We start from the raw sequence: 11191 nt of genomic DNA, 5'->3' as shown, positions 1-11191 counted from the left end.
GAGTCTTCATAGGTTCAACCTCTCTCAATTAAGCAAAAAAATTATGTGGAGTTAATTTGTAAGTCTTTCTCCCTTGCGAAATGCGAGTGGAGTAGAGACATCCCTCATCTCTGAGATCCATATGTCTAGGCATGTATTTCATAGAATTAATGTAATAATGTAAGTTCCAGTTATATATCTGATTGTAAATATCAGTGTAATGTCTACTCTAATAGCAGTTGTAAATATTTGTGTAATACAGTAATCTGATGTGTAATCGGTATTAAAAATATATATATATCAAGATCAACAACCAAGGCTGAGCAATGTGAGGGCAACAATTCGAATCCCCACAAAAGTATTGTAGGGGTAATTCCTTCCTCAATTATATTGTATAATTGAGTGGAAACAATTTTCTCCTTTGCGAAATGTAAGTGGAGTAGACATCCTTCAAATATTAGTGAGAGTAAAATTTTTGAAAATGTTTCAGAAGATTTAATATAAATTAATATGTGCAGTTGTGCAGTGCTTCATAAGATTTACTGTGAATTAGTTCTAATAGTTATTTGATTATAAATATCAATAATAATCTCATATAATATGAATTGTAATCTAAGTAATAGTCTCGTATAATTAAAAAAAAAATCAAATTCAATGGCTAAAATTACCTAAAACATTTTGAGCATGGTGGAATTATTTGCATGTTAAAATATATTATGAACACTCTTTTATTTACTCATTCATTTTCAACAAGTTTTTAAACACACTTTCACTAATGCCAAAATAGTCCTTAAACCCCCTTAGTCACTTCATCATTTTCTTCTTCAACAATTCATCATTGTTCTTCTAAAAAAAATCTTGTACACATTCACAACGACTAATTTAACAAAAACATTTACGGATAAACCAAAAATAGAAAAGTATAGGATGAAATACAAATCTAGAAATACAAAGAGCAAATAATTGAATGAAATAGAAGAAAGTCAATGAAAACGACCAACTGTTGCAGGCTCTCATTTTGGCATGGTTTGTGGAAGTGACTAAGAAAATGATGTTAAAGAAGAAAAGGTACATCCCGTGCGTGTTAGAAGCAAACAGTACTTTATTTAAAAAATTAAATCGTCTTAAATAATAATTATTTACAGTAAGATTATTTTGTAATATAAAATTATCTTAAAATATGGCGTTAGAGTATATTTTAGAATGGAAGTAGTCTCATCATTCAAGAATTTGAAAAAAAGAAAATTCCATGTATAAGTTATTAACACTACAAGAACGACCATAAACAAGTTTAAGTAAATAGTATTATTTCGCTGAATAAAGTAAGTTATCTTGTTAGAAGGGTGTATGGTCCAATTTTGACTCTATTTAGTGGTACTTTTTCTCATTTCTTTCATTTTGCTTTCCTAGTGTGTGGTATGGGATTTTCCTCATCCTCATTTATCTCATATTGTGATACAACATTTTTCACTTCAGATTTGAAAGTTAAATTAATTTGACTTATCACTTGTATGATAAAAAATTTATAATATTTATAGTATTTTGTTAATATTATTTAAAAATCATATTTCTTACATATTTTTTATTTTTATTTAGAATAGTATATCTTTTAAGCTGTAGAATAATCTCAATAGTTTAGATCATTTGTCTTGCATTGTGCGACTTCCAGTAACTTACGCTACGAATACATATCGTTATTATACGTACCACTATGTTGACATCCAAACCTGCATTACGTATATACAGTATACCGTTAATAATTATTATACGTTGAACTACTTTGACTTTTCAAACTCGCATTGCGAATTGGCTGCAGGAATCGAAATTTTTAAGTGAATATATATACATACGTATATGGTAGACCAAAGATAAGCTGAGAGAAGTTGGAGGTAAAGTGTAAACGAAAACAATTGAAGTTATGGGTGACATTGAAAATGACGGGGTAACTGTAAGAGAGTTGTTTGAAGGTCAAGCTCATCTGTATAAGGGCATCGTTAAGAATTTAAGTTCTATGTCAGTCAAATGTGCGGTTGAGCTAGGCATAGCGGACGCAATTCACAGCCACGGACGACCAATCACTCTGTCTGAGTTAGCCTCAGCTCTCAACATTCAGCCCACAAAAACTCGTAGTCTATTCCATTTCATGAGTCTGTTAGTTCACATGGGCATGTTTTCAAAAACCGAAGTTGACAACCACAACGAGCAAGAAGAAGCATATGGCCTCACGCCTACTTCGACCCTGCCATCAAAGATAAGCCCTACTGTTTGTCACCACTTGTTACTGGATTGCTTGACCAAGATTATGTCTCTTCATTCCAGCATTTAAGTAGGTGGTTCAAAGGGAACGATATCACATTATGGGAAACTTTCCGCGGGTTGAAGTTTTGGGACTATCTGAACCAGAACACTGCATTAACCAAGCGGTTCAACCAAGCAATGGCAAGCGATTCTAAAATGGCAACCTTGATTGTCAAAGACTGCAAGCCAATCTTTCAAGGGTTGCGCTCCCTGGTTGATGTAGGAGGCGGAACGGGTGCATTCGCGAGAATCATATCTGAAGCATTCCCCGGCATCAAGTGCACAGTACTTGAACTCCCACATGCTGTCACTGACATGCCTCAGACTGAAAACTTGAAGTACGTAGAGGGTGACATGTTTCAGTTTATTCCTCCAGCAGACGCCTTTTTCTTCAAGGTAAAAGAAACACACACACGAGCGCCTTCTAATGAGGGTTCTTGTGCTTTATGAAAATGTGGGAACGACTTTTTAACGTTCCCGCACTTTAATGAACTACAGAAATCTCTCATTGAATATATATATATATATAGTCATTATATTATATATATATACATTGGAAGATGGTGTATGCATATGCGTGAAATAATTTTATGTAATGGTGGGTATTAATTATTAAATGGGTGATTGGCATGCAGACGGTTTTTCATTTATTTGATGACGAGGATTGCTTGAAGCTATTGAAGGAATGCAGAGAAGCTATCGCAAGCAATGGCGAGAGAGGAAAGGTATTAATCGTCGATATTGTAATCAATGAAAAGGAAGATGACCGTGAATTAACAGAAGCAAAGCTCTTGTTTGACACTTTGATGAACTTTAATGTTGGTGGAAGAGAGAGAACTGAGCAAGAATGGGAAAGTCTTTTCGTGAATGCCGGTTTCACTCACTACAAAGTTGCTCCGATATTTGGTATCAAGTCCCTCATTGAAGTCTATCCGTAAAGAATTGATCAGTCGCCCCAATGTTCGATATTTGGCATCAAAATAATTTCCTACACGCTCATGCAGTCGTCGAAATAAATTTAAGAATAAAGAATTTGTACTCTGTTATTGCCCCGATCATCTGCTTCTGATGTTTTGACTTTGCTAATAAATTCACTATCTTTCTCAAGTTTATGTAATTGAGAAGAAGAAATTCATAAATCTGAGATTTTAGATGGGTGGGCAAAATCGGGTTCGGATCGGGGTCAGATTAACCTACTGTATTTCGGGTTATTCGGGTTCTAAAAAAAAAAAGTCACTCGAACTCAATCCGACTTTTGCATTTTTTTAATTTATCTAGCTTCTTCGATCTGGTTTGCTGATACTTATGCCCTATATCAGTAGTTTTGTTCTACATTTGCTTGAGTTTGTGGAATTGAGATTGGATGTCAAGTATTTATGTCATTTCATCGTTCAATTCTGGTTTTATTTTTATTTATTTATTTTTGAGTGACTTGCTGATGTGTAAGTTTGGATCCTGTACACTGGTATCTAGTTGCTGACGTCTGATGAAATTTTTTGAAGTAGAGACTTCAAATTGTTTGATGGAATGCTGATAGAAAATGAATACAATCCTAAACTGGTGGGAAATTGATTGGTGAAACAGATACGCAATTAAAGTGAAATTGATAAATAATGAGATAACATAATCCCACAAAGATACTAGAAATTTACGTGGTTCATTTTTTAACATATATCCACCGGTGAAGATAGAAAGAAAATATTTTAATAGTGAAATAATAATTACAAATATTATAATATTTTATCTCATTACCCAAAACTTCAATACATCTAATTTCTCAAATCACTTAAATCACTAAAAAACTTTACAATTTCAATCTCTTTAAACTCTCTCTCCCTCTAAATACAATAAATGCTTCTCACAATTGGGTTGATTTAGCTCTCTCTCATCACTGCTATTTATAGGAAAGATAGTGGCCAAAAGTCAGCAATTACAGCTAACAATTATGGCAAAAAATTTAGCAATTTTTCACCACCAGCTAAGCACCGAATTTGGTGCTTGAAATGTCAAAGTCAAGCACCAATTCGGTGCTGACTTTAACAAAAACTACCCTTGCTTTGCAATTTCTATTGGAGTTTTATTTCAAGGAAGCCCTGCTGCTACTTGTAGGTAATAATCTATTGAATTATATAATGAGTTGATGTTTCCATAATTCTCTTAGAGATGCATTTACATAATTTATTTTTTGAAACGGGTTATTACTTAAATTACTATCCTAAATCTTCCAGTCATGCTAATCCAGTGTTTCTTGCTCCAAACTATCGGTTCAGCACAAAGTGAAAGGCTGAAAAGTTTTAGCGCTTACACGACGAAGGTTTTACAGCATGGTCTTTTGACTAAAGCTAATATTTCCTGTTACATTTGTTATCCTCAGTTTCTTGTTGCAATTAAAAGTTGAGGACCCTGCGTCTCCCATCCGCTATCATGTTATTTATGTTCGACGCCACTAGATTAGCTAAGTGATTTTCAACTTTTGGTACGGGAGTGAATCACAAGATTTTGGATTCCCTCTTGTTTGTGGTACTTTCTTTTTCTTTTCCCCCTTAATATATAACATTAATAATGATGCTTCATCTAGCCCTGCAAGCACTTTTTTTTTTTGGATTCATTTGACTTTCATTTATTTCATGTTAATCTTTTGCTTATATTAGATCGTCGATTTCCGAATTGCTTAGGGACATATAATTATAATAAGTAATAATTATGGGCGTACTATGGAGATCTTAGCAACTAGCAGCTTTGCGGGCAAAAGTCAATTCTCAGAAGCTATCAGTGAAGTTGGTATTGAGGCACGTTCAAATGGACAGATTTTGGAGATACGAAATCTCAAGGTGTTCAATTTTTTGGATTTGAAGTCTGCAACCAAGAACTTCAAGCCTGATATTTTGTTGGGTGAAGGTGGTTTTGGGATAATGTACTGAGGTGGTTGCTATTAAGAAATTGAAGAATGGCAGGTGTTTCTTTTTAATTTACTCTTTAGATTCTTATTGAAAAGTCGAACTTTTAGGCATCCGAAACAGAATTTAAACTAATTAAGAAAAATGATTATTGTGGGTTAATTGGATTAATTTTTTTGAACCCAATTAATAATTGAGTTAGGGTTGGATCAATAATGATGAACCCACCTAACTCAACCCAATTCACATAAATAATAATAAAAATATGGTACCAAAGACCTAAACGGTTAATCTAATTTTTAACTCTTTTTATTATTATATAAGAGAGACAATTTCATTCTCATATATACTACTCTATTTTCTAATTGCAAAATTAAAATCACGCTCTCATATAAGTAAATATATTATCTTATAAGTTTAATTTTGAAAGTAAGTTAGTTTCAGTTTATAGTTATTTTTTAGTAAATACTTAATGGTACATAATTATATATCACTTCATTTTGTTATGGGATACGATGCTAACTAATTATCTAAAAGGTCTGGATTTGAAATTTGAAAAAAAGACGCGGGAAATGAGAATAAAGTCTCGAAGCTCATTGTTGAAATTTTTTTAATTTGATTTTAATAAGATAGTTGGTCTTTTAGCTTTCTTTATCGAACACTAAATAGTGAATAAATTTTCATGTCATGATAGATTTATGTTTAATTTTAAGAAGTTCCATTTCAAATTTCATGTCTTTTTCTTTATTTAGCTTTTAATTTTAATATGGCTCAGAACCCGATCAAACCAGCCCAATCGAACCCAACCTTACGATTTAAGGGTTAGATTGGATTGAGTTAAATATATTTATTTAGTTGGGTTAGATTGATTTTATCTCAACCTATTCAACAGTTGAGTTGGATTTTCACAAACTCTATCCAACTGGTCAACTCATGCCCACTCTTATGAGCTATTGAGCCAAGCAATTTTTTTTATCCCTTTTATGACTTTTCAAATATCAAGATCAATGGACATAATTACCTAAAATATTTTAAGCATAGGGAAATTATTTGCATCTTAAAATATATTGTGAACACACTGTTATTGGCTCACCGTTTTGAAGAAGTTTTTAAACATACTTTCACTAATCCCAAAAATAGTCCTTAATATAATCAAATCCCCCTAGTCACTTTAGCATTTTCTTCTTCAATAATTCATCATTTTCTTCTAAAATAATCTATTACAAATTCATGAAATAGAAAGAGCAAATAGAAGAAAATCAATAAAAACGACCAATTGTGGCATGGACTCATTTTGGCATAGATTAATTGTTTCAAGTGAGTAAGAAAATGATGTTCAAGAAGAAACGGTAGATCCCGCGAGTGTTAAAAGTAAACAGTACTTTATTTAAAAAAATAAATTGTCTTAAATAATAATTATTTTCAGTAAGATTATTTTATAATATAAAATTATATTAAAATATGGTGTTAGAGTATATTTTAAGAGTATATTTTAGAATGCAAGTACTCTTGTCATTCAAGAATTAAAAAAACAAAAAAACAAATTTTCGTGCATAAGCTATTAACACCACAAGAGCAACCATAGACAAGTTTAAGTATACCCCATTTCGGTGAACAAAATAAATTATCTTGTTTGAGGGTGTATGGTACAATTTTGACTCTATTTGCTGGTATTTTTCTCATATCTTTCATTTTGCTTTTCCTAGCGTGTGGTTTAGTATTTTCCTTATTTATCTCATGTTCCTTTTGTGAGATGCAATATTTTTTACTTGGGCCTTACTTGACATTAGTTGTAATTTTTAAATTACAACACTAAAATATTTAGTAAATACTAATTGATATGATTTCAAATTTATATTAATTTAATTCACCACTTATATAATAAAAAATCTATAATATTTAGTATTTTCTTAAGATTATTATTTAAAAATCATATATATTACATATTATTTATTTTTATTTATAAATATAATATTTTTTTAATCAATAACCATCAGTTTTAAGCTACACAACCTCAATAGCGCCTTGAGATCAATTTTCTTACATTGTTACAACTTCTAGTAAGTCTCATTACGAATACATATTGTTATTATATGGATTACTATGTTGACCCGCATTGCGGATATACAGTATACCGCTATTAATTATTATATGTTTAACCACTTTGACTTTTCAAACTCGCACTGCGAATTGGCCGCAGGAATCGAAATTTTCAAGTGAATCTATATATACACATACACATATGGTAGACCATAAGGAAACTGGTAGGCTTAGTCCTGAGAGAAGTTAGGGGTAAAGTGTAGACGAAAACAATTGAAGTTATGGGTGACATTGAAAATCAAGGGGTCACTCTAAGAGAGATGTTTGAAGGTCAAGTTCATCTGAAAAAGGGTGTCATTAAAATTTTAAGTTCCATGTCACTCAAATGTGCGGTTGAGCTAGGCATAGCGGACGTAATTCACAGCCACGGACGACCGATCACTCTTTCTGAGTTGGCCTCAGCTCTTAACATTCAGCCTACAAAAACTCGTAGTCTATTCCATTTCATGCGTCTGTTCGTTCACGTGGGCTTGTTTTTAAAAACCAAAGTTGTCAACCACAACGAACAAGAAGAAGCCTATGGCCTCACGCCTACTTCTACCCTGCTCATCAAAGATAATTCTTACTGTTTGTCACCACTTGTTACTGGATTGCTTGACCAAGATTTTGTCTCTTCATTCCAGTATTTAAGTAGTTGGTTCAAAGCGAACGATCTCACGTTATGGGAAACTGTACGCGGGTTGAAGTTTTGGGACTATCTGAACCAGAACCCTGGATTAAGCCAGCAGTTCAACCAAGTAATTGAAAGTGATTCTGTAATGGCAACCTTGCTTGTCAAAGACTGCAGGCCAATCTTTCAAGGGTTGCGCTCCATGGTTGACGTAGGAGGTGGAACGGGTGCATTCGCGAGAATCATATCTGAAGCATTCCCCGGCATCAAGTGCACAGTACTTGACCTCCCACATGCTGTCACTGACATGCCTCAGACTGACAACTTGAAATACATAGAGGGTGACATGTTTCAGTTTATTCCTCCGTCAGACGCCTTTTTCTTCAAGGTAAAACAAACACACACACACACGCGAGTGCGTTCCAATGAGGGTTCTTGTGCTTTATTAAAACGTGGGAACCATTTTTTAACATTGTAAAAGTCGTTCCTGTACTTTCATGAACTACGGAAATCTCATTGAAGATTATATATATATATATATATATATGCACACACACACACACACACACACATTGGAAGATGGTGTATGAATACGCATGAAATAATTTTAATTAATGGTGGATATTAATTATTAAATATTGGGTGATTGGCATGCAGACGGTTTTTCATTTTTTTGATGACGAGGATTGCTTGAAGCTATTGAAGAAATGCAGAGAAGCTATTGCAAGCAATGGTGAGAGAGGAAAGGTATTAATCATAGATATTGTAATCGATGAAAAGGAAGATGACCGTGAATTAACAGAATCAAAGCTCTTGTTTGACATTTTTATGAACTTTAATGTTGGTGGAAAAGAGAGAACTGAGCAAGAATGGGGAAGTCTTTTCGTGAACGCCGGTTTCACTCACTACAAAATAGCTCCTATATTTGGTATCAAGTCCCTCATTGAAGTCTATCCGTAAAGAATCGATCAATCCCCCAATATTCGATCTTCAAATAATTTCCAAAGTAAATTTAAGAGTAAAGGATTTGTACTTTGTTATTGCTCCGAATATCTGTTTCTGCTGGCAGTCTTGTCTCTGCTGTTTTCACTCTGCTAATAAATTCAGTATCTTTCTCAACTTTATGTCATTGAGAAGAAGCAATTCATAAATCTAAGACTTTGGAAGTATATATTTCACTTGAGGCCTATCAGATTAAATTCTTTCTCTTAGGTTGTTGACCACCAGTTTTGACAGTTAAAAATCATTTTCAGCTGATTTAATTTGCAAAATGTAGCAATGAGGTTGAGAGCCTAGATGCTAATATGCAAAATAATACACATCTTAGAGAAAATCAGTATGCATGAGTAGTGGATTATCAAGAAGAGCATCTTCATTTCTGGATATTCTCAAACGCAAGCCAATTAAAGTACACGAAACCTCTTCCCAAAAAAAAAATTAAATAAATAAAATAAAAGTCAACGAAACCAAGAGAATATCCAGAAATGAAGATACTTTGCTTAACGATAGTGGATTGCCTGAAGTCCGAACACACTCAAGTTAATTTGTTTTAAATCGATGACCTGCTTAATGATTGGTATTAGTTTGCCTCACTATTTGATACTTTAGACTCTATGTTTGGATTTTAGAATTGAAACTTCAATTAGCTAGGGAAGATAAATAATTGCTTGTAGTATATTATCATCGGCTTAAATCTTGGGGTAAAAGGCAACATGCTATATCGTCTTCAAAACAATTGGATAATTAATTAAGTTGCCAGCTAAAAACAAGGATATCCCCACCCCATAGCTTGGAAGTTTGATCGATCATAAATCAATAATTTTATAAAACATACAGTTGTCCTAATTATGAAATCGGCAAATTTCGTTTTTAACGTGTCAAATAGATGCCTTGTGAATCGGAAGAAAAGATTGCAGCAAGTTAGTCACAAAAAAACATAAGTGGAAAAGGTCAGATTAGACTTAAACAAATCCGAATTTGCAGGTAGTACTAATAGCACAGATTTTATAAGTAAAGTGAGAATTAAGCGGGTTTACATCGCTCTTTTTGGCACAAAGAAAGTCGAAGCATGACTTTCCAAAAGGAGTACCTTGATCTGGTTTTGGTCCCCTTGGGGCTGCTGATCATGTTTACATACCATCTATTCCTTCTTTACAGATACCTTCATCATCCTCACACCACAGCCTTCGGCTTCGAAAACAACGATAAAAGAGCTTGGGTCGAAAGATTTATGCAGGCACCTAGCTGCTACCTAGCTCCTATTTCATTGTCGATTATTATAATTTTGTACATTCATCCAATTTAATTTACTGCATGCAGGTTGAGAAGAAGGACGCTAGTGTAGCTATAACGGTGATAACATCAAACATATCTGCAGCAACATTTTTATCTACAGTCTCCTTAACTCTGAGCTCTCTGATTGGGGCCTGGCTTGGCAGCTCAACAAATAACATATTTGAGAGCGAACTAATATTGGGAGACACTAGGGCATCCACCATCTCAATCAAGTACATAAGCCTTCTCTCGTGTTTTCTACTAGCTTTTTCTTGTTTCGTTCAATCCACCAGGCATTTTGTCCACGCTACTTATCTCATAAGCATGCCAGAAGACAACGTCCCTGTTAAGTACGCCGAGATAGCCATTATTAAAGGTGGTGAATTTTGGTCACTAGGACTTAGAGCTTTGTATTTTGCCCTTAATTTGCTCCTTTGGTTTTTTGGTCCTATACCTATGTTTCTTTCCTCCATTATTCTAGTCATTATCCTCCACTATCTTGACACCAATACAACTCCCCTACATAACTACTCTACTTCGGAGAGCTGTACGGATCAAAAGGTCGCTGACAGAATTTACGGGAAGGCTACATTTATCGATCATAATAACAATCGTGGGTGTGGGTTAAGGTAATAATTATTATTACTATTAATCACTTCCTATAACACCCCCTCCCCCCCCCCCCCCCCCCCCCCCCCAAAAAAAGTATACTTTAGGAAGTAGATTCCACTCAAGTTTTATTCAAAGTCTTAATTGTTCCGTGAACTAAAAATAGAATTATTTTTCATATACTGTACGTTTTAGTTGGATTTATCTACCAACTACATAGATACCCATTCTGAATTCTGACGATATATAAAAGATTCTTGCAGTTGCCTAATGGTGGCTCTTGAACTCATACCTTATCAGCAAATCATTAATTATTATAATGAAGGCCAATGTAGGGCAAGTCATGGCCCATGGCTTCTGATGAAAAGTGTTATCAACCCAGTTCATTGTAGGCCCAAACTGGACACATTGATGCCTGATTGAC

The 11191-nt window shown here is 33.9% G+C and overlaps 2 protein-coding genes and 1 pseudogene across 2 annotated transcripts; all 3 read left to right on the top strand.

Annotated features, from left to right (window-relative positions):
• Positions 1-1855: 1855 nt before the first annotated feature.
• Positions 1856-3243, top strand: LOC127900449 (isoflavone 4'-O-methyltransferase-like; annotated as a pseudogene).
• Positions 3244-7443: 4200 nt separating this feature from the next.
• Positions 7444-9033, top strand: LOC102630490 (isoflavone 4'-O-methyltransferase-like). Its single transcript, XM_006467653.4, has 2 exons — positions 7444-8272; positions 8542-9033. Exons 1-2 carry the CDS (start codon positions 7496-7498, stop codon positions 8842-8844), a joined length of 1080 nt encoding a protein of 359 aa, XP_006467716.2. The 5' UTR covers positions 7444-7495; the 3' UTR covers positions 8845-9033.
• An 852-nt stretch (positions 9034-9885) lies between these two features.
• LOC127900352 (uncharacterized) lies at positions 9886-10791 on the top strand. The gene is made up of 2 exons (XM_052435001.1): positions 9886-10120; positions 10204-10791. Exons 1-2 carry the CDS (start codon positions 9953-9955, stop codon positions 10789-10791), a joined length of 756 nt encoding a protein of 251 aa, XP_052290961.1. The 5' UTR covers positions 9886-9952.
• The last annotated feature ends 400 nt before the right edge of the window (positions 10792-11191 follow it).

Source organism: Citrus sinensis, chromosome 2, assembly GCF_022201045.2.
Source record: "Citrus sinensis cultivar Valencia sweet orange chromosome 2, DVS_A1.0, whole genome shotgun sequence".
In the NCBI taxonomy this organism is placed as follows: domain Eukaryota; kingdom Viridiplantae; phylum Streptophyta; class Magnoliopsida; order Sapindales; family Rutaceae; genus Citrus; species Citrus sinensis.
Note: the sequence above shows the minus strand (reverse complement) of the source record. Positions and strands in the feature narration are given on the sequence as shown.

What these genes read in the sequence shown, in the direction of transcription:
- LOC102630490 (XM_006467653.4), top strand. Translation starts at nt 7,496, where the DNA reads ATGGGTGACATTGAAAATCAAGGGGTCACTCTAAGAGAGATGTTTGAA. An exon ending in CAGACGCCTTTTTCTTCAAG is followed by an intron (nt 8,273 to 8,541) that starts GTAAAACAAACA and finishes ATTGGCATGCAG; the next exon opens with ACGGTTTTTCATTTTTTTGA.
- LOC127900352 (XM_052435001.1), top strand. Translation starts at nt 9,953, where the DNA reads ATGACTTTCCAAAAGGAGTACCTTGATCTGGTTTTGGTCCCCTTGGGG. An exon ending in GGGTCGAAAGATTTATGCAG is followed by an intron (nt 10,121 to 10,203) that starts GCACCTAGCTGC and finishes TACTGCATGCAG; the next exon opens with GTTGAGAAGAAGGACGCTAG.